The 24,428-nt window shown below is 37.8% G+C and overlaps 1 protein-coding gene across 5 annotated transcripts in view; it reads right to left on the bottom strand.

Moving 5' to 3' along the window:
* The window catches only part of wdfy3 (WD repeat and FYVE domain containing 3), a 72,910-nt gene that overhangs the window by 40,331 nt on the left and 8,151 nt on the right, over window positions 1–24,428 (bottom strand). For 4 of the 5 annotated variants that reach the window (XM_056745288.1, XM_056745286.1, XM_056745287.1 and 1 more), the window contains exons 2-15: window positions 21,894–22,104; window positions 20,667–20,790; window positions 18,137–18,246; window positions 12,938–13,099; window positions 12,632–12,824; window positions 12,194–12,380; window positions 10,868–11,034; window positions 8,657–9,124; window positions 8,110–8,208; window positions 4,899–5,092; window positions 3,498–3,955; window positions 2,219–2,302; window positions 1,627–1,798; window positions 773–987 (exon numbers count right to left, since the gene is read on the bottom strand). In XM_056745288.1, the coding sequence (XP_056601266.1) occupies window positions 773–987; window positions 1,627–1,798; window positions 2,219–2,302; window positions 3,498–3,955; window positions 4,899–5,092; window positions 8,110–8,208; window positions 8,657–9,124; window positions 10,868–11,034; window positions 12,194–12,380; window positions 12,632–12,824; window positions 12,938–13,099; window positions 18,137–18,246; window positions 20,667–20,790; window positions 21,894–22,073 (2,813 nt within the window). In that variant the 5' untranslated portion in view covers window positions 22,074–22,104. The remainder of the gene's footprint in view (window positions 1–772; window positions 988–1,626; window positions 1,799–2,218; window positions 2,303–3,497; window positions 3,956–4,898; window positions 5,093–8,109; window positions 8,209–8,656; window positions 9,125–10,867; window positions 11,035–12,193; window positions 12,381–12,631; window positions 12,825–12,937; window positions 13,100–18,136; window positions 18,247–20,666; window positions 20,791–21,893; window positions 22,105–24,428) is intronic. The other variant, XM_056745291.1, reaches the window with a different exon arrangement.

The following is a 24,428-nucleotide window of genomic DNA, read 5'->3' as shown; positions in this document are numbered from 1 at the left end:
TGTGGTGAAATTATGTTCTTTCCACTTCTGGATTATGGCCTCAACAGTGCTCACTGGAACATTCAGAAGTTTAGAAATCCTTCTATAACCAATGCCATCAGTATGTTGAGGGAGCTTTTTGCTTTTCCCCTTTATGAGATGACACCTTGGTAATGAGGCACCATTTTACATGCTATCAGTTGGGGCTGAACCAGCTGATGTTCATTTCCATTGAAAAGGGGCAGGATTGCTGTCTTATAACTGATAAGATTTCAGTTGGTGTCTTGGTTTTCCATGCCTTTTTTGCGCCTCCAGTTCTTCATGTGTTCAATACTTTCTCATTTTATTATACATAACTTAATTTGTGAACTTATTTTATTTTTGTAGGTATTGATTAATTGGATTGTTACCGACATCTGGTGAAAATTTCATTTCAACAGCACCTTGAGAAATATATTTACTGAGAAAAATGGTGACGTGAAACAGGTTAAATTGTTTGTTTATGTACATGCACATGTTGTCCACGTAAATCCCAAATCTGTACAATTTCTACCATCTTGATTATTGATTCTACACAACAAAATCTGTATGAAGCCTGTATAAGGCTTCAGTGTTTAACTGAAAATAATGTATTACAAAAAACCTATAAGGTCATAAATCATATAAGGTCTAGTCAGGCCATAGCGGCATTGAATTGGATGCATTGTTAGTCTCATCACAAGTTCGCTTTAGCAATGTCCTCTCTTATCGCTTATCTTAAATGATAAGTGTACAAAATGAATTGTAGACTCACCTGAGCACCATTGGCTCCAGGGCCTGTGAGGCCAGTCGCTCAAACATCCTCTGCAGGGGTGGGTGGAGCGGGTGATCTTCATCTCCCAAAGCACAGCTGGAGCGCTGAAGAAGACGTGAGTGAAGACTGGCTTCACAAAGGATCTGCTGGTTCCTCTCCGAATGCACCAGCAGCTGCAGGATGTTAGCGACCGCTAACTGAAGATCCAGAGCGTGCTGACAAGCAAAATGAGAGTGAAGTGAGCTTCAGGCCTCAGAGAATTTCGAATTAAAAAAGATTTGAAAGCTCGGCTAGACACTAAAAGGGATAGTTCACACAAAAATGAAAATTCTGTCACAAATTACTCACCCTCCGGTTGTTCTAAACCTGTATAAATGTCTGCTGCACACAAAGGAAGATATTTGGAAGAATGTCAGTAATCTCATCCCAATATTATTTATTTCCCTACAATGCCAGTAAATGGGGGATGATGTCTATTTGGTTACAAGCATTCTTCCAAATATCTTTCTCTGTGTTCAGCAGAACAAAGACATACACAGATTTGAAACAACCTGAGGGTAATTCATGACAGAATTTTTATTTTTGGGAGAACTTTCCCTCTTTAAGAGCCATTAGCCTAGCATAGCACGGTATAGTCAGTCATGTAGGTTCTTTGGACAATCATCATGGCAGTGAGGACGTTAATGCATCAGATTCTCACTGTGGATACACTTTGAGATTTATTGAGCTTCACTAGTTTCATGTCAACATAAAAAATTGTTTGCACAAACACAGACTCTTATGTAAACAGACCTCGGGGTGTCATCTCACTAGGTTTCGAGACCAAGTCTCCAACCAAGCAGCTCATACTGTACCTCAGGCTGCGTTTCAGAAGAAACAGAAGGTAGAAGGTCGAGCATTGCCAACACTGCTCCAGGGTGAATGACTACAGGGTCTGAAGAGTGCTGAGTGGGATTCCCCAAGTGCAATTTTAGGTCCGGTAAGGGTTTACCGGGAGCCGAATTGGATGAGCCGTGGTATCCATGTCTATCAAAAGAAAGAAGATATCACTAAATGATTGTCAGCACAATACAGGTTTGCTCATTTATACTTATTTATTCATCTTGGCTTGTCTGTGTTATCTAAATATTCTGTATCCTAACCAGATGTGACACGATTTCTCAGACAAAACGTGCTTTCTTAGTGTATAGATAATATGTCCAATAATATGTGATTCTATGCGTTTTAAAATCATGGGACAAAACCAAAATAACTCGAGACTGACGTGTTAGACAGATCAAGGGAATCAGTAAACAAAGACAGTGATCACGAAAGCAAAAGGTTAATGACGGAAGTGAGAGGAAAAGGGAAACCAAAGGATCTGATCACTGGACAAGCAAAGAAAAGGAAATGAAAAAAAGGAAGTGACAAGAGAGGAAACAAGGAAGAGGTGGCGGAAAGCAGTACCTCTTCCTGGCGATTATTGGCGTGCCCCATGGAGAGGGCAGGGAGGTCTCGTGAGTCAAGCAGGGAGGCACCTGCTCGGCACGACTACAGCGGTTCACCACACAAACACGCACCGCCGATCAGCATAAAGACAGCGCAAACATTCCCACAGCCGTCCAAACACAAACAAACAGCAGGTCCATACCGCCAGAGTGTGCAGCCAGACAATGCCAGAGGTTACGAGAGACACAGAAATGAGAAAGAGCAAGAGAGGGAGGCCGTTAGTTCCTGTTGAAAATACAGCTCACAGCAGAGCACAGTTAGAGGAACTACACGACATGCAAATTTAACACAAACACAAGCTCGAAAGCACTGCTAGTCAGATGGCATGGAAAGGAATTTGCATCACTTTATATAAAGTAAGGATGTGTGATAACGCTATCATAATGATCTTGTGGTCTTTGCAGCTTTAACCGACTGAAAACCACCTAGTTACATTGGGAGAGAGTTTTTGATTTAGTTTTACATGTCTTAAAAGGGAGAGTTCACCCAAAAATGAAAATTCTGTCATTATTTTCTGTCATAACCTCTTGTCATTTAAACCAGCATGACTTGGCAACCGCATAACGCCCGTTTCCATTTACTACTATTCTATGGACACAAAATCAATGCAAGGTACCAGCATTGTGCGATAACCAACATTCTTTAAAAAAAAAAAATGTATACAAGTTTGAAATGACAAGAGATGAGCATCCCTAATTCAAAGGCGAATTAGGCGATCTGCTTGAGTAAATTAGATACGAACTCAATGCAAAGACACGAACAGATAGAAACTAATAGCGGGCGACGCAAATGGCATAACCTCCATTCCGCGTCTTCCACGCAAGCTGAAAATTTCAACTCGTGCGAGAAATTCACACGAAGAGTTCATTGACACATGCTGTTTTTTATTCACACGTTTTTTAGACACTCCCTGACGACTTTTTCGTGTCAACAAACTATACCCGCAAATAATAAAGATCAAGGAATGCGACACTTCGCGTTTGATATGTACACAACATTAATTTGACCATTTTCCACATTCTTATAAAAAAATGTAACAAAAAATTATTTCTAAACTCTTGGTTACTAGTGGAGTATACACTAGTTTGATTCACTGCAGAAACGATTGAACAAAATACAACCAAAAGAACATGGACAATTGAATCAAAATGTTCTTTAAGACTTAATAATATATGTAAGATTGAAGGAAAAACACTCTCTATCCATCAAGGATCAAAAAGCTTTCATTAATCCACACCTGTCGAATGAGTCTGTGGCCATCTTGTACAGGTAGATGAACAGCTTGCTGCAGTGCTTGAGTGTGGGACACACGTTTTCTGCCGGTACGACCTCGTCCTCCAGTAAACGCTGGAATGGTTGGGCGTTTGAGGGAAACACGGTCGCTGGACCCACTTTCTTAGCACCAGAGAAGCAACCCAACAGTCGCACAGCGTCAGCCAGCTTCTCGTATTGGATCTCGGTGAGGAAGAAGTGCGAGTTGGCGGGTTCGTAGCGCATGGCTGCCGTTAGCGTGCAGAATACAGTGTGCAGAAGTTCAAAGACTTTGTTCTGGTTGACTTTCTCCCAGCCACTGACAGGTGGAACGTATAGAGAACGCTCCATGGCAACCAGCAGCGAGGTGACGTACACGAAGCCGCCCACCTTGCGGAAGACGGTGCGTGTGCGATGGCTCTCCCGCAGGACCGATAGCAAAGCCTGAATTTGAAGAGAAGAGACGAACAAGACTGTAAGGTAAATTCTCTCTGTTCTCTATTCACTTTTACCATCATATCCTTTTGTGCTTTGATAGACAAAGCCCAAAAACAATTAGCTAGGTTAGGAAACATAAGGATGTATAAGGATGATATTTAATGACAATCAAATCTTGTGTGAACTGAAAATAAACCAAATTTCTTAACTAATTTAAATTAATTCCCACATTTAAAACAAATGATACTTTACTACGCTTTATGGTTTAGACACCCCAACAATTAATCATTAATAAATTTCAATTAATCGTGAAGTTTTTTTAAAGCATTTACTATTCATCAATTCACTCCTGCAAGTAATTTATAATAATAATAATCATTATTATTAGCACATTTAAATGTATTGCATTGTTTTTTTATCAATTTTAATTTATTTATAACATTGTTTTTATTATTATTATTTACATTATTATCACATCTTTTTTATTTAATTTATTGTTTTAATCGGTAGTGTTTGGTTGGTTTAAAAAAAATGAAATGAATAATAATATGGAGTTGAGATAACTCCGTTATAAAAATATCAGAAATCATGTTTTTTTATTGTGCATTCAAATTAATATCGATCAAACTGCAGTTGGTTTGTTTTGATTTGAGCCATAATAAATAAATAAAAATACAGCTAATAATGACATGATTTTTGAAAGTATTTCAAGGGTTGAATTAAACTCTTAATTTATTGTACAGTATCTATAGCATATATACTTTAGGTTTGGTTTCGGTCTCAAGAGCATATAAATGCTAAAAATAAATTCAATGAATTTTTGAGGGCTGTGTAAAAATCTAATTTTCATTTTAACACATACTGCACTAGGCTCATAATATACAAAAGTTAAGAAGCAAAGTCAATCTCAACAGAACATGAATATCAAGTTAGAAATGTGCATTCTCACCCTCAATATGTCAGTTTTGAGTTGCAGTTCTGTAGACGGTGCAGAGTGCATAAGGCCCAGCAGTGTGCCCATGTCATCTTCTCCAGATGGTGAAAGGACCAACTGTTGAATGATCATCAGAGCGTGCTCGCGACACTGACGGTACTTCACGATGTTGTGCACGCAACGTGCGCCACCAAACTCACGGAACAGACCTGAGACATTGCGAGAAAAACATTATTCAACTGCAACATGCTCTGGAAAAACTCTTAAGAGAAAACTTATAAGAGAATGTCACATAAATCAACATGGTACTTTGTCACACTAAAATCAAATGATTGATGATTAACTCAGCAGCAGCGCCCTATGAACATTTGGAGTGACTCAAATCATTTTTTATGTTAGTAACATTCAGACTGTCTAATAAAGAATAAAGCATGAGAGCATCTGTGAGAGTCAGTGTGGTGAGACCGAGCAGCAGTTGTGATAGAGAAGAGAAATTAAGTTAAGAGCATTTCCACAAGCCTGACTCAGCATTACAAGTGAGACTACATCAGGGCCTGAGAGAGATTTAAAGGAATATTCCAGCTTCAATACATCATCAGCTTTATCGTCGATTACATGCCATCAATAACTGCAAGAACAGTTAGTTTGTAAAAACAAGACTAAAAAAATATGTATACAAGCATGCAATGTTACTCAAACTTAATACTTACGCTTATACTAAGTATTACTGTATAAGAGAAGGTTTAAAAGCAGACATGTGAAGGTCGTATTTTTGTGAGCATAAATGATTCATGTTAAGTATTTGTATCTATTCAGAGGTTTAAATTGGCCTGTTGAGGGCAGACTTCTTTTCAAAGTGGTTAAACTGCATATAACATTGAAGAGTTGTTGGTGGAGCTTGTAAACACTGCTTTAAGGATCACTATGTTACATGCTTTCGTTGTGTTCTTCTTGCACAGATATCACAACATGCAACGATGTCATGCAGGAAATACTGTAATTACAAAGATAATCAAGTCAAGAGCTCTTCACATCCCTGGACTCTTCACATCACCAGTTCTCAAATCATTTATTTCTACGGCAACCCTCATGATGACAAAGAGGATCTATGTGTGGCTTTGTTGTTGAAGACAGGAAAATACTTAATCCCCACAATATTTCACCTCTGGATGCTTTTGCCAACTATGAAGATCAAAGAATGTGTACCAGGAAACACTAGCTACGATTAAGTAGAGATTTGTGCAGACTGCAGAGGTGTCTAATGCTTGAAGTCACTATTTTATTATAAAATTGCTATATTACAACAATCCATGCCTTTGCTAAACTTTCTAATAACATTACCGTTACAATGTTTTAAAAGTTAACTACACTTTCAATCTCGAATACTCCTTTAAGAAACTTCAGGAAGAGAGCGATTAGAGAAGCATTTAGAATACACCCTCTCTCCACCTACTCTTGTATTTACTGTTATTATAAAATTATTAATTTACCAGCGTTATTAACACATATTATTAACTGCGACGACAGATATTCCACTGCTACTCTGCACATTGTAATAATGTATTTAATATTTATTGAATAAAATCTATTATAGTGCTTATTTCAGTTTAGTTTCATTAATGTACATTGCATAGAGAATAACTTGCAATAATGCCATGTATTTTATTTTACTTTATTTATATGGGCCATTCTACAGAACTAGAGTTGTAAACAATCCAAGAAATGTTTAATGAATGCGAATTGAATTATATCGAAGGTACATAAACCCCTTTCTAGTAATTGTGCAAATTAATTTTTAATATAACTGTAATTTCAGAAAGTTTGGAAAATTCTTCAACTCCTCAAATTTTGTCACTACCGAAACACAATAATATATAATTTAATAAGAAGGATTATATTTACATATTAAGATTTTGTTTAAATCTACTTTTTAAATATATCTCTTGCTCATTTTAAAACATGTTAATCAATAACAGTTACAATTTTAACAATATTTCAAGTGTAATTTATGAGATTTGTTGTTTTCTTAAGCCGATCTTTGTTGTATAAGACATTTGATCATACCAATTTCAAAGTTAAGGATTCATTAGTTTTTATATATATTGAACCAAACACACACATCAGCGATGGTAATGTTTTGGTAGCGGAGCCAGACTTTCAACATTTTATTTTAATACAAATAATTAACTATGTTATATATGCCAGTACACATAGAGCATGCACACATCTGACAGTGAATATCTAATAGAAAACCTACAGCTCACATTCTATATCACTACTTAAACAATCTTAAATACTAATGATTTGCATTACTGTACAGAGTTTTGTCTATTTCCCCAAATAAAGGATTATGTGTTATTTTTTGTCACTTCCGAAACAATGATATCCAGTGAAACGTATATAACCGATCTACTCACTATGTAGCTATTAGAGAGAGCCAATGGACTAAAACATACACTGTTTCGGAATGAAATTACATAATGTTTAATGATTTAAAAATATATTTTTTTTTAAACATTAAAAAGGGGAAAAAAGTATTATATATCGTTAATATACTGTCATGTTCATAAATTGCAATTTAGGGGTTTGTGACACCCATCTCCTAATTGAAAGAACCCAATAAATGATGATTTAATTTATATTAAAATTACTGATAAATATTATTGTGTGTTTCAAAAGATGACAGAAGAAACTTGAATGCTTTTTAAATGTGTTTGTTAATATATTATAGAGGGCATGGACGTGTCGTCTCTTAACCACGTGAACAAGACCGTTAGCACGCCGGAGCGCCTCCCATGAGTGGCAAAACACTCAGCAAAATGTCTGCTTAAAATATCAGGAAACGCAATTCCACGCAACAATTCAGTGTACAGGAACACCTGATTCTTTCATAAGTTGTAGGTGCTTTGCCACCCAGGGGAGCATGTCCCAGGCCATGTCCCGACATGTTCACGTGGGAAAGTGACGTCAATGCATTACCTCTATTATAATTATTCTCCTATTTATTATAATAAATGTAAAGGTACTTTCCAACAATGAAAACTGTGAAAAGCGCTAGATAAATCAATTTGAATTGATCATCCAAAAAACATGAAATAACAAAAAAGATTTTACTGATTATTTAGTGTCCAATAGTTTTGTGACATATTGTGATGATATCGTTTTTGTAAATTCTTCAGGCCACAACAACTCTGTATTGAGCATCTGATATTGTTACAGTTTTTACCTGCATTGGTGTTTGAGCCTTGCAGGAGAACAGTGAGTGTCTCCATGACAAGCCATGCAAGCTGCTTTTGCTCTTCTGCCACATTGTTCTTGGAATCGCCTGACCAGAGAGAAAGATAGAGAGAGAGAGAGAGAGAGAGAGAGAAAATTTAACAGCATTAACCATACAGCATTTAGTAAACATAGAAAAACATGACCGATACCAAAATATAGCTTTCCTGTAGCTCAGTGGTAAGAGCATTGCGTTAACAACGAAAGGTTGTGGGTTCGATCCCAGGGGATTGCAAATACCTATGTAAAATGTATAGGATAAAGCAATGTAGGTCGCTTTGGATAAAAGCGTCTGCCAAATGCCTAAATGTATATATCGCATACAGTAACTCCTCCTTAACCATGGTATAGTGACGGTATTAGATAATATTAACTCGTCACTTTAATGCATATTTGAAAAACAGGTGGAAATATGAGCTTTTGCTAAAAAACACTGTGTTTTGGTCATGCTTTTTCATTTTTGTTCAAAATGGGAGTTCACAAGAGCTCAATCTTACCCTGCTCGCCGTGTGCCTGCGTTGGGTCTTTCAGCAGCGCTGCGTACTTGTGCAGCAGGTTAACCAGCACTTCAAGCAGTCCGAACTCACGAAATACATCACCGAAGACAGGGTGGTGGCGTACCATCTTGAGGAGAGTGCGAGTGGCTGTGATGCTGCACCCGTAAGACGTGCTTGACTTCAACAGCACGCTAACGCTGAAAAGCTCTTTGCACGGTACGTAATTGAGCGCGAAGACCACAAACTCCAACAGCTCGAAGTACTTGGACTGCACCTCCGGGAGCTTCCCCACCCTCTCTGCGAATTGCGACAGCGTGTGTTGCGCCTCTAAGATGAAATAGTTGGCGTAGTCGGCGGCGTAGATGTTGGCGATGGCTTCGAGGATCATGCGAGCCAGCCGACCGCTTTTTGCCTTCAAAAAGGCGTTCTGAAGGACAGAGAAGGCCTGGATGTTTCTTACCGTCTGGCCTGAAAAGAGAAATATAAATATTAGCATACTTTATAACACAACAGTGATTCTACAGCCCTACTTCATCCAAAAAGGAAAATTCGTTTACTCACCCTGTTGTCATTTCAAACATGTATTGCTTTCTTTCTTCTGCACAACACAAAAGAAAATATTTAGAAGAATGTTGGAAACCAAACAACAGCGGTACCCCCTCACTTCCATTGTATGGACACAAAACCAATGCTAGTCAAAGGGTGCCACCGTTGTTCGGTTACCAACGTTCTTTAAAATATATTTTTTTTGTGTTCTGAGGGAGAAAGAAAGTCATACAGGTTTCAAACGACATGGGGTGACCTATCCCTTTATCACCGTCATATGGTTATTTTAAACAGTCACATGCTCTTTAACAAGAGTTTATGATTGTATACGGTATACAATATCATATGTCAAATTAATCAAATGATTGTCCAACAACATAAGCAAGCACTTTATACTGCATATTAAATCATATTCTCGTGCCTCTCGACCTTTTAAAACAGTGCTGATGTTGGCATGAAAACGACAGTACGCAGGGAATAAACTGGTTTTGATTGGCTTGTTGGAAAAGAGGAAGCCTTGATGTGACTGGGTGCATAAACAACATTATCTGCCGGCGTTCCTTTAATTACAACATTTAATGGCTCTTGGCGAAGCGTAAAACGGGCCAAACAAATAACCTAACCAGATTACACAGTAGGTGTCTGCCGTTTGCCTCCTTCTGTCCAATTAATGCCATTTACAGCCAGTGAACGCTAATGTTTTAATTCTCCCTCTGAAAGCACAGGCCTCTCTCCTCCCAGTGTGATTAACAGTGTAATCTAGTCTGGCGGCGATGGGAAGCAGCAGACGCAGATGAGGAGGTTAATAAATCAAACGAGGATGCAGGGAGGAAGAATACTGCTCATCTCCCTCAGTGGGTTAGACAGAGAGGTTAAATCATTCTGCAAGCTTGTTATAAGGAGTCATTCATGCGTATCATTTACATCATTTTGTCAAATTATAAAAACAGAAATTTACACAAATAATCACAATAATACAATACATCATATAAATTACAATGTTGAGATGAATATGAATGAAATAAAACCCAATTACAGAAACATACTAACTACTTCGTTGTTTAAATATGTATGTAATGGATATCACATCAAAAATATTTGCTTACTGTTATTAAGACAATTGGATAAATAAAACGTAAAAATTATTATTTCATGTTATACACTCTAACAAGCAAGGATTTCTTTAAAGCTGTTTTGTAACAATGTTCATTGTTTAAAGCAAAAAACTAATAATAACAATATAAACAAACAATATATACGTAAATAATATAAAAATTATATCTAAAAAAAATGAAATTTTCACCATGAACAGAAAGATTTTTTATAAATGTGAATGACTGCAAATATAGAAGCACTAATACAAATTACTAATCCCTAGAGAATTTTGGGTCGACATGACCGAGGTCAGATTCGAACGCGGGTCTCCGTGAGCCAACAGATCATGTATACGTGTCAGGAGTGCTAACCACGGGGCTACCGCGCTGACATCCCTTGAGTATTTTAACAGAGAAGGACTGGAAATCCTTTACATAGCATATGAACCCACCTCAATGTTTCCTGGCTAAAGTTCAACATACCCTGTATTTCTCATCACCAGCTTTTACAGCCAGCTGTGCTGTGAAATAACCTCTCAACGTATTCACTGTCATTTCATGGAGCACTGACCTTTCCCAGAAGCCTGGGGAACCACAAAACCTGGAAGCAGGAAGGGCGCACCGGTGGTGAGACAAGCTGTCTTCAGGTCACTGACACCGTATGTGGTCAGAGCCGTCACCAGGTTTACCAGGTCCTTTAGAGCATCTTTGGATTCATCCTCTTTGGCCTGTTCCAACCTAAGAGGCACAGTTAGTACAGAATCATCAACACCGTTCAATAGTTTTTTCAATAATTATGATACCTATTATTCTGTTTTAAAAGATTCCTGTAAGTGTTTTTCTTGATTTACATGTTACTAGTTTTTGGTACTAAGTATTATGTGTCTTGGTTTTGTGTGAAACTTTGAGTGCCGCTGTTTTGACCAGGTCTCCCTGGAAGAAGAGACTGAAGTCTCAATGGAATTATCCTGGTTTAATACATAAAAAATTCTGAAATATTCCATTACTAGTCTAAAGGTATTGCACGTTAAAATTTAAATACGTGTCAATCACGATTACACACGTCTCCGATATTTTCGCCTGTCATAAAAAAATCAGACTAGGTTTGATTTTCTACATTTTCCGCATCCGTAGCAAGCATTTTGAGACGTGTTTTGACAAATCAGAGACACCGTACAAACAAGCTTCAAATCCAGGATGGCGTCAGTGCACTTCGTCTAGCAGCACAAGGAGAGATGCAGAGAAGCAAGGGATGAAAGCAGAGATAAGGAGAGAGGCAGAGCGAACGCAGGGTCAGGCTATATTGTTTTGCTAACAAAACAGGTTCAGTTTGCAAGGTTTCTGTGCGCAACGAATTTTTAGCATAACGAATACGAATAAACGTATTTGAAAATTTCCTTAATGCTTAACGCTTTTGTATTGATGCTTAAAATGTCTCAAAGAGTTATAAATAAAAAATATAAAACTATTCTTTAGCTAGTAGAATTAAAGAAACAGTTCACCCAAAGTTTTCATTCTGTCTTGATTTACTCTCAAAGTAGGAAAAATTGCTTTATAAATTTCTTTGTTCCGTTAAACACAAAAAAAATATTTTTAAGAATATGGGAAAGCATACAGTTCTGGGGCATTTTTGACTACCATTGTCATTGTTCTTACTATGGCAGACAATGGTGGCCAAAAACTGTTTGGTTACAAGCATTCAATTAAATATCTTACAGAACAGAGCAATTTATCCAGATTTGGAACAACTCGAGGGTTAGTAAATATTGATAGAATTTTTATTTTTGGGTGAACTGTCCCTTTAACTAGAGACCTTGTTAAGAGCCCCAGGGAATGCATATTCTCTTAAATTCATAAAAGTGTCGGTAAAACCCTGCAGAAATAACAGATCAGGCACCTGATCATAAGATCTATCAGGAAGGTGTAGCCCTGACACATGCGGAAGTCGTCCAGTAGCGTCTGCGAGACGTCACTTGAGTCCTTCAAGAAGCACGAGAGCCCAGCGAACATCTCCACAATCTCCAGAGGCGAGAGGTCATCTGACTGCTGCATGTTCTGGATGCATGTTGACAAACACTCTTTCTCTGTAAAAGAGAGCCAGAACACCATGTCATGATGATGGTGCACCATCTTAAAAACTAAGCAGCACATATTAAACTGACCTCTAAAACTAAAGGCACAATTGTCATTTGTGTTTATGGTTACGTTAGGTTTAAATGTTACTAGGGTTTACAGGATTCGAGCAGCATATCCGTCTCAGCATTGCACATCCATGCATCAGTATCTCAATGAAAAAGCAATCGTGCATAAACCGAGAACTATCGCCAGAGCTCACCATGAATATATTTCACGACATTGACGCTGAGGCCGTGCCGGGATAGGGTGGTGAGAACTTCTCCAGCGCTCTTCCTCCAGGGCAGGTTGTGGGGGGGACACCAGGAGGTGATGGCACTGAAGAGCAGCTGTAGATCATCTTTCTGAGCAAGTTCCTCTGCCGGAGAAACAAAACTGCACAGCTTCACCATGATCTAAAAGGAAAGAATGAATAGTTCAAGTGGATGTTCATATAATCATACACTCAACAGCACAATGATTTCTACATTTATAGTCGTGAGGAAAATACTCAAATGAATAGGCAGACCTGCACAAAGACTTTCTGTAGCAGAGCTCTGCGGTCAGCCAGAGGAAGTTCAGTCTGGGTGGCAGCAGGAACTTCAGGCATGTGAGGGAGGTCGAAAAACAAGTACAGACATTTCACCAGCGTGGAGGGCACCGACATGGTGGTCATACAGTCCACTGTTTTCTGCAGAAGTCCAGAACAAAAGGAATTCAATATCTGGTTAAATCAGCAGTGATTTAACGGAAACATTGATGAAACGAAGACATGGTATTATGGTAGTTAGACTATGTAAAGTATAGAAAAAATTGAATCAGAGAGTCAAATAGGATTCAATCCATGTGACTCGGACCCTGTGAGAAGACCATCGTATCTGTGAGTTTAAAGAAGGGTGAAATAGGGATTACAACAAATCCTCAATCTGAATTTGAACACCTGACTTTGTGATTCTTGTCTTTACAACAACAACAGAAAAAACATCAAATTATTATAAATAATGTTCTGTAAGACTGTAATTTCACAAGAAAATTACTATAAAAAAAAACATGAAATTGTAAAAGGATAGATATAAACAGTATATGAATAATCAGTCAATATTGGGCATTAAAAATCCCACTTATTCAATTCTACTCCAATGTGTACATATAGTAGAGGCAGAAAAAAATTAATGACATATGTAGAATGCATGATAGTATTGCGTTTTTTTACATAACACTTACGTTGACAATACATGCTGTACAAACAAACAATTATTTTCTGTTTTATCGGCTGTAATTTCTTTAATCTACCAAAAATCAACACTCCAAACATAATGCAACCATCCAAACATTAAACGCTGAAAAATGTGAACGGCTGCTGCCAAAATACTTCCACACATGGGAGAGGGATGATGTCATCGCTCCGCTCTAAAGGGGCTCAGGTGGATGTGATGCTGGAGGCGGGTCAGATCTTCACTCTCTCAACCGTGTCACCTGCACCCGTCACGGCTCTGACACTAATCACAGCACATCCTGCTACTGATGCCAATGCAACACTGATCTAAGAGGATAAAATCCAATCGACTGCTTTTAAGAGTCAGGAAAAGGATAGGGTGGCAAATGATTCTCTCTCACACACATACACTCTCACACACTTATCTCTCCCTGAATCCGTATGCACAGGCTGCATCACAAAAACATGCCAGAAAGGGTCGAAAACAGCTAAATCCAATATCATCTCCCCAAAGTGGGCATTGAGATGTAGCCAAAGAATCCCAGCAGTGTATAAAGCATGCATAACAGCACTCTCACACTCACTTTCTCACACAAATGACACAGCAAAAGCAATACGAGAGGAAATTCAGCAATACATTCCAGGAAGCAAAGTTAGGGTTTCAAACCACTTCTGACAGGATAGAACTGATAAACATATGAAGAGCATTTTTCATTCAATCAAGAGTTTGGGTAAATGCAGGTCACGGTGATAAAGCCTCGTAGACACAGTAAATCAAGGTCCATGTGGGAGAAATATATTGTCCTTTCGTCTTGTCAGTCTATGGTGCGCGTTCACGATAGCACTTCAACGCTTTCGGTTGGGCAAAAAATGCAAGTCTTCCTCAATATCGAAATTATCAGACATTTTGCGAAGATCAGCTTATACACATCGTGCGTCTGCTTGTAAACACAGCGCTTCCGGGTTGTCAGTCAGAACGCCGGAATTTGCCCCCATTGAATGCGCATGAGTCGAGGGGCTCTCGTGAAAGCGCACCATAAACTCACATGATAGAAGCGAATATATCAATTCAAGTCATTATTTTGATTTGTTTTGCGCATACTAAGTATTCTCGTCGCTTAAAAAAAATCTATTGACACATTATGAGCGGAAGGACCAATTTAACAATGTCTTTGGTACTTTTCTGGACCTTGACAACAACTATAACCATGATGTCTATGAGGAGCCCTGGAAATCTCTCAGATGTCACCTTACTATCTTTATTTGTGTTCCGAAGACGTCGGGAGGTCTTTAAACATGTGGAACGTTGTGTGTGTGAGTAAAAAAAAAAACACAATTTGATTTGAACTTTTCCTTTAAGTGCTATAATCGTGTCCTTTGTGCATCTCGCGACTCAGAAAACGTGAAAAATGACAACACGGTCGCTTTGTTTTGGTCAGGCTTTCTCTGCAAGCGTGTGAGAATTCGAGCCGATCAGATTTCGCTCCTCTTCTGACGTAGGAACATTGTAGCAAAGTCTCATTTCTTCGGTGTTGTCAGAAAGATATAATAAAATATTTACAAAAATGTGAGGGATGTTTGATGTTTAATATTAATAGATATTATATGAATTAATAACATTCAGAAAGTTAAAAAGTATAAATTTAATCTTCAGAATCAGTTTCAGCAGATATCTGATATGGGTATCGGCAGAGAAATGTAATATTGGGGCAGCTCTATATAATATACACATTAGTGCACTCTGGGGTGTTGTTGCGTGAAACACAATGTAACATCATTTTACGGTCTGTCAGATGCTGGGTTAGAAAGACTTTTGGCGACATATCGGCTGATGTCAATATTTCTACAAAATCTTTATGACCGACATTATCAGCAATCCAATATAGGAATCTTTCACTTGAGGCAAGAATGATTTGATAAAGGTAAAATAAATTAAACAACTTTACTCTTAACTTTGTTGCATGATTAAAAAGCTTTAAGATCTAGCATATTTGGGAAACATAGTGACATTATATGACATTCTCAAGGAAAGCTCGTCTCATCCAAATATGGCATGAGGCTGTGCCAGCAGAGAACATGGTCCTGGGTCAAGTGTACATGACAACTACAGGCGCTACATGACAATGTTAAATCCAGGAAAATACCACCTGACCACTGGCAAATAAAAGAGAAAGAGCTGGAGGACTTCTCACAGACCAGCAATGCAAGTCTCAGCAGTGGGAAAAATGTTGAGACAAGAGAAAGAGCGTCTGTGAGGGTGATTTGAGGTTGCAGTGGGAATGTTGAGCATGAAGAGCGTTCTTATAAAGAGAAAAGAAAAGACTTTTGTTGTTTCCGAGGGGCGGGGGGTGTTGCCAGGAGCACTGCGTTTTGTCTCCAACTCACAGCTTAGAATACAAACATATTTTACCTCTCAAAACCAGAGTATCCTGCCTGAAATGATAGTGGCACATGTCCATGTAATTCAAAATCATCCTGCGGATTATGACAAACTCTTATGAATTGCAGGGGATGTATTTGAAGATGTCAGCTTTCTGTGTTGGTTTATTACAGTGCTGTTGGTTTCAAAACAAGAGCAGCTTGAAGAAAAGTAGCATGATCAGATAAAAGTGTTTTAATTGTATATTCCAAGTAAATGCAGGAGGAGAGAAATAAAAACAGAGATTAAGTGTTTTGTGAGAGAAAGAACACTCATTAGGGCACAGAAAATCTACACTTATGCCCTCAGTATTTTTGTGCACCCGTTTTAAGGATTAGAGATTAAATTAGACCTGTGGCAAACAACAGACTTCAGAGTAATTTGAATCTATTGGCAAAACAACTAAATAATGACATATCTCCTTTATGAAAACATGCCAACAAATAAACAACTTACCCACTTACCCAGAATAACTCATGTTTAATTTTGGGCATGTCCCATGTTTTTTTTCATTACCTTGCCGCATTTTACTATAAAGGGGATACAAATAACAGTACAAATAACACGTATAACGTTTCATCGGACACGTATGCCCCAGCTCAAAGTTAACTTCCGGTCAGTGTTTGTTGATTTGTGGCTAATAATATAACTTTTAATATTTTAATTAATTTGTATCGTTTATTCATAGTATATATAAAATTGTTTATTTAGTATTAAATAAACAATTAGTTGAATTTTATTGTATGTTCATTTTATTAAATAAGCAATTTGTTAAATTGGTGGTGAAACTTTGGCGCATTTAAGTTTACCCAAGACTAGACATATTTTTAACTTTTAAATCTAATTCACTTGTTATTTCTTTTGCTTGTCATCAGAAAAAAATGGTAGGGACTCTATTCTTTGCGGATGTGTACTGGAAGTTAAATTTGGGCCAGAAAAGCACGTATGCGCAGTAAAATTTCTTTATGTTGTTGCTTTGAAACCATCTATACATCCACCGACATCCTTTAGGAGTGCCTATGACATCATCATGCCCTTGTATTAGACCAATCACACGCCCAGAATATTGTAACAACCCCACAACCCAATGCAAAATATTCAGAAACTACCCCGTGCCGTTGTAAACTAAACTAAGTTGCCAACTCAAGGTGTCTACATCAACAACGTAATGTCTGGACTTGAAAAGTTTCAGGTGACCTAAAACATCAGTCATCTAGACTGACGGAAGCTAATCTGGTCCACCACACCAAATGTTAGCAACATCTCTAAAGACCTGATGATAAATGACACGACAGATCTGTTTGATCAATGCCTCACAGTACAAGGACAAAATACCTAAGGCCTATAAAAACCACAAAAAAAGTAATATCATGTATGTGGTATGTACTCAATTAAAGAGGTGTGGTCAGTTACCCAGAGTTCCTATCAAATACAGCTTCATAAGATGACCCAAGGCTGAACCAAATATATTGAAATACAAATTGTATGCTTGAACATTGGACAGCTTGAGAAATGAAACCTATCAAGAACACCAAGCTATCCAGAAACAGAGAAAAGGTGAAGTCTAGACTGAAACAATCTTTAAGACTATTGTTGGAAAAGCCATTTTTCACAAAAAGATATATGGGATAGGTTTCTATTCAGAGGTCAAGCCTCAAAAGCTCAATGGCCATGCCTCACAGCACTGACTAAGAGCACAGTGATGGAAATGTCATCGTATCGGTCCACCTGGCTAACCAATCCCCCAGTGAAAGAATAGGGCAGTGTCCAGGTCAGACTAGAGATAAGGGGGTCTTTTTCAGCTGCAAAAACATAGTGCACACGTCAACTCCAGCTGCTTCATATTCAAGGAACAAATCTGTGGACAGGTGTTGACAGATCAAACCTAGCATGGAGCACAGTATGTTTTTAGTGTGGATAAATGCTGAGGCTACGACTTCTACTGTTGAGTCACTGACTCGATTAGAGATCTTATTCCTTGCGCAGATCAAAATGATTAAATTATTCTCTAATTATTTTTGTTTGCTGTACCTACAGTATATCAAGTTTTCAATTTTATTTGTTAAATCTGGAGTGCATTATATATCACAGACCTGTCCAGAGGAGGCCAGCAGGTTGATGGTGGTCAGGAGCATCCAGCCCCGGCTCGCCTCTTCGCTCTGATTAACCTCCAGAAATTGCACAATGGCTCTGCTGGCGGCCTCTGTGGGAGAAGCACACACATAAACACAATCACTGACATGTTTGACAGTCTGCGTGCTGGATCAAATCCATTTTCACACGTCAGCTCGTGTGTGACTGGCCTCATCTGGGGAAGGACGCGGAGTCAATTAGAGGTGATGACATGCAGACAGTAACAGATCTCTATAATCCGTTGCTACATCTATTTGAGATGAGACACTCCAGCAAAATCAGAAGGGAAATGATTTAGAACCATATTATTTTCTACTCCAAATAAATATAATATATAAATAATTCTATATGTAAAGTATGTGTTTAATGTGGCCCGAGATGCTCAGTGTGGTGTTTGATAGTCTCTCTTCAGCATATGCTGTACTGGTGCTTTCATCACCAAAAATAAACATAACTGTACATCATGTGCCAAGACAAGCTGCCAACACACTTCAGTGGGTACACAGCAGAAAAATACTGAGACCATAAAACCTGGATCATGTCAAGAGCATCACCAAAATCCCAAACATTTCACAATCTCGGCTTTGCAAACAAGAATATGTCATGTAAATATTTATAATAATTAATAATTTAGTCATTTGGCAGACGCTTTTATCCAAAGCGACTTACAGTGCACTTATTACAGGGACAATCCCCCTGGAGCAACATGGAGTAAAGTGTCTTGCTCAAGGACACACTGGTGGTGGCTGCTGGGAATCGAACCGGCAACCTTTGATTTACCAGTTCAGTGGTTTAACCCACTAGACCACCATCTCACATTTATTAGTAACCACGGGCTAAAACTGATCCTATATTAATTAAACATGAACACTCAAAATGTTAATGATCTTAAGGGTGTGTTCACACTTGTAATTTGGTTCAGGACTATTTAGTTTATCTTTGTGTTGGACAGCAATTTCCGTCATAGCACGAGCACCTCCAAGCAGCTATTTAGCATTGCATTTCTTCTAATTTATTGCAATGGCACCTTGTTAATATATTATCTTTGGCCTTTCCCATTGAGCCCAAGTTTACTTCGATTACAGCAATTGCAAGTTTTGCATTACGTCATTTTAATTATGTTTGATTAGATGAACAGTAAACCAAAATCTGCGGTCAGCTGCCAATGTTAATCTTTATATTTATTAAATACAGCAGGAATTTTTACAAGTTGTTTTTGCTTAGTGATAATAAAAATAAGTTGAGTAAAATAAAGAGAATTTCAGTGAAATAGTTTTTCTTCTTCTTAAGTTTTCACTTTTCCTGTAACCCAAGCATAAAACAATCCCAAAACACTTTAATGTCCTGAAGCCATCAGAACCGAACCAAACCGCAATCCGTGGGCCATAAACCGAAGTTCGTTTTGAACCGTGGGTGAGCTGCATTGTTGCATCCCTAGTCACAACACGACTAGTCATTTTTTCAACTTGAGATATTTTGAGACGGAACAGCCAAGGACTCATAAAGAGCTCATAAAATGTTTAAAGGACCACTGCCTCCGTTATATGCACAAATGCATACCTAATAAAAGCTCAACAGAGTGCCGCAGGGATGACATATCTTTATAGGCAAATATAGGCAGTTAGCACCCCTCCCGGTTCCATCGTCCCAGTTCCATCTTATTTTTTTATTGTTTTTTTGGCTAAATGCCTGATATAACGTCTGTAGTTAACAAAATAAACATCTCTAAATATGTTCATGTTTATTCTACGGCATGAAACACACCAGTAATAACTTCACTTGCAAGTTTTCAAACCCTTTACATGTCTTAAAAACAATGTTTGCTAACAAGTTGCTAAATGTGATAATAGACGTTGTTGAGATGGTTAACATCATCAAACACAAAAATCTCACAAATAATGCAACATGGTCATAAAGGTAAAAGAATATGGATGAAGATTCATCTACGAAGTAGTTTTTGAACATTTTTAAACTTTGAAAGAGTTGTCGGAGGCTTGTTGGGGGCAACATATCGAGCGAATGTCATGTAGTGTAGCCTGTTTATAGCGTGTTATGTTTCTACTTCATAAATCATTCATATTGTATTAATGTGTAAAGATTTTTATAATGGACCGAACATGTATCATTAACCTTTGTTAAAGGTCCAGTGTGTTATTTTTTGGAGGATCTATTGACAGAAATGCTATATAAGATACATACCAAATGTCTTCAGAGGTGTATAAAGACCTCACATAATGAAGCATTATGTTTTTATTACCTTATAATGATATTTTTCTATCTACATACACTGCAGGTAAAATCTAAAAACATATTGATTATAATAAAACATTTGTGTTTTTCTTTGGAACTGTAGGATACATACAAAACAGCTGGGAAAGACTGTGCAAACATTCCTCTGACCTTTTACTTCAACTCACGATTATACAGACTGGAAAATGTCTTTGTAATGCCTAACGGTTTAGGTGCATGTGTGTGCATATGATAAAGTACCTGTTGATTTATTGGACGCTCTCCGTCTGATCTCGGTCACCATCAGTCTGGACACCTGCGTGGTGAACTGCAGCAGATCTGAGAACTTCTCATGCATCGTGCTCGGTGGACCGTTCCCAAAAACCTGTCAGACAGAGAGACAGTTATACACACACATATCAAGGCTTTTTTCATGCAAACTTTTTTCCCTCAGCATACACAAGGACATGTAGGGCTCATGGTGAGATTAAATCAGGCATCACTCACATCTTACTCTCAATTTTGGTGTTGTGTCCGTTCAAACGACTGCAGAAAAAAACACTGAGTACCCAACCTTAGCCCCATGATTTCTGGTCGCAGTTATATAGATTATTTTGAATAAAGTTATAAATCATTGAAATAATATATAGATTATATTAACTGTTTTTTATATATAATTATATTTACTATAATTGTTTTCTGTTCAGAACGAATATACATTGGTTGAAACAATAAAATAATAATCATAACAAATATTCAGCTAGACAAAAACCATCGCTACTACTTTTACTTGTGGAATAATTTGGGTCTGGAGAGTTTAAAATGTACAGTTCTCTCGCCAAATTAATGAAAATCAACATACATACTGCGGTGTTAATTAAGTTATAATACGCAACAATTTCAGACAGTTCTATTACACCTTTCATATAATGAAGCTTTGCACACAGAGAGTCTGGTTAACACATTTCAACAAGTGCTCGCCAAATGCACGCAGACTATAGAAGGTCAGCGGCCTCTCATACACAATGATGAGCTGTAACTGATCTCCTAAACAATGTTTTTTGTGCCATTATTAGGACCATTATGCACTTCACCAGCCAGTGAGAGATCCTTGAATTCATAACGTCTATTTTTTTTAAATTAACTAATCATTTTATGATATTTTCAAGTAAATGTGCATGTCCCACACCTTTCAGTCAAAAGTTCCCCTAGTTGATACATACCCATATGTATGTATGCTTCTTTGTAAATCTTTAAAATACATTTCCACACGTTAACATTAATGCATTAGTCAAGATGAACTAATATTGCGCATTTTTATACCATTTATTTTTTTGTAATGTTAGTTCACACAATCGTTCATTTTTCGTGTGAGTGAATTGTCTTCTAACTAAATGCTATTGTAAAACACCTTCTCAAATGTTCTTTTTTAATAATGCATTTTAAATGATGACGCTGTTTCTTTAAGTAATCTGTTGTCTCTCTCACCCGGTTGAAAACAGGCAGCATCATGTAGAGTTTCTCCTCCTGCTCTTTCTGTGTCATATGGCGTGGTGGGTGGCAGAGCTCCGAGAAGAGGCGGCGCAGGTGCATGAGGCCCAGCGCGTTGTCCTGCGGGCTGCACTCCTCCTGTCGCGGCCGGCCCATGATCCTCTTCACCATATTCATCTTTATAGGCTTCTTGAGGCCAAAGCCCGCCCTTAGAGATCACACGTACAGAGAGAAGAAAAGGAAATGAAAGGAGGAGGGGGAAATAACAAGATGTCAGGGAAATTGATTGTCGATAGTGAAAGTCCACTTCTAATGTGACGAGATATTCTAGCTTCAAGTTGCAGATCAAATTCACTCGGTTTATTTTTCACAGTGCCGAGTGCACAGCTTATGCCTGAGTGTTCTTCAAATGATGATGATTCTGCTGCAGAAACAGAAATACTGCTGGACACACACGTGAAACTGTTCTTTGTGTTCATTTCAAGGAGACAGTGATATTGGAGAACTTTGCATACAACTAAACAATATTTTTGTGCAAATTATTATTTTGTGTAGCATTTCGAGACTTATTTCGTTTCTCATCTATAGCGGGTTTTAGACCATATTATGGGGTGACCCGAATAGTCAAAAATTTGATGCATCCATTGGTGGAGACCGATTCGACTACCAATCTCACAGTCAAATCTTCGCAGAGGTGTTATGCAATGGGGATTATAACATTTTGGTTATATGGGGAGTGGAGTAGCAGACGGAATAAATATTATTTATGATGTAAAGATATGGGACATTTTTAGGGATAGGTACGGAAACCCCTGATGCATATGAGCGAGAGGTCTGGCTATGACCCAGCGCAGGATGCTTCTGTGCTGTGAGACTGGTAAAGAGAAGCAGTATCTAACTAAATATTTATTTTCATTATCACTATGTATATGTAAGTTATGTTTGAATATCCATATTTATATTAACCTTTTTTTCCCCTTTAGTTATTTATTTTCCTTTATTTTATTCCCTGTATGTGAGCTACGAGACTGTGTTGTTTATCTGTTTTGTGTTTATAATTTAAAAATCCTTAAAATGAAATTTAAAAAAAAGAGAAGAGGCACGTTCCGCACGCACCTGCAGATGACTTGCAGATGATGTGTACCACGTTTCCAACATTTATCACTTACTGAATGTTAGGGCATTTAAATATGAATTAACACTTTGTCTGTAAATGCACGTGGTTCGTTACTTAAGACTAAACTTTGCATTCGACTATAGGCAAGACATGACCATTCTGATTCGACTATGTAAATCCTTAATCGAGGACACCTCTACAGTATTATTATACTACTGTATATAACAGATATTATTTACTGTAAAAAAAGGACTGCTTGCCTGTCCAATGTATATTCTTGAAAAGGATTCTTTTAGCGTTATTCTTTAAATAGATGTTTTTTTATATGTCTGACTATTTGAAGGGATAGTTTATTTATTCACCCTCATATTGTTCCAAACCTGTAAATAAATGATATGTTCAGCTATACACTAAAGAAGATATTTGGAAGAATGTCAGTAACTAAACAGATCTCATCCCCCATTGAGTCCCATAGTAGTTATTTTCCCTATTATGGCAGTAAATGGGAGATGAGATCTCTTGGTTTCTGACATTCTGTTTGGTTATCTTTCTTTGGCCCGATTTCACAGGCAAGGCTTAAGACTACTCCCAGACTAAAATGAATGTGTGACTTGTCTTAACTGAATATAAACTTGCCCAGTTTTGTCTTGAGATGCACACCAGTAATTTAACATAAATATCTTATTTCAACTAAGGCACAGTCCTGACTTGAGCTAAGCCGTGTCTGTGAAACTGGGCCTTTGTGTTCAGCAGAACAGAGACATTTTTTATAGGGCTGACGGTAAGATTACTGTGATTGCTAACCTTGTTAATAAAACATCATTAAGAGTAAACCAAATATATATACAGACTTTGGTCATAGGGTGACTCAGACGACTCCCCACAACTGGTATGGTTAATAAATGATTACTGTACCAAAACAGTGCTTCCTTTGAAACTATATAGATCAACATTTCTGCTCAAATGTTGTGAGAGGTTTTTTGCCGTGTTTCCACAAGCCACTAGGTAATGGGTGCAAAGAACAAAACTTTAAAAAGAACAACAGTATCCTAAGCAAAAAAAAATCTTTTGAGCACATGGGCAAAACAGGACACACATCTGACAGACATTTACTTATGCTGGTGCAGGGCTGTTATAAAAATGAATGTTTCAGCAAACCTCTCAGCAAACTGCCCAACATCTGTGGGTGGAAAGAGATTCCACAAGAGCAAACAGCAGACAGCTACAGCCGATGAGAACGTCAGCAATACTTTAAGAAACAAGAGATGGCCACAAGACTGCATCCATCCAAAAATGTTGGCATTGAATCCAGGATCCTGAATTTCGGGATATTACTTCAACAGACTGTAACTTAACCTTCAGTCGCAACATAAACACAAGATGTCTGCCAAGTCTTCAGGCAAATCATTAAATCT

This window comes from Triplophysa dalaica, chromosome 4, assembly GCF_015846415.1.
Source record: "Triplophysa dalaica isolate WHDGS20190420 chromosome 4, ASM1584641v1, whole genome shotgun sequence".
NCBI classification, from domain to species: domain Eukaryota; kingdom Metazoa; phylum Chordata; class Actinopteri; order Cypriniformes; family Nemacheilidae; genus Triplophysa; species Triplophysa dalaica.
The sequence above is the reverse complement of the archived record's forward strand: the minus strand, read 5'-3'. Positions and strand labels throughout refer to the sequence as shown.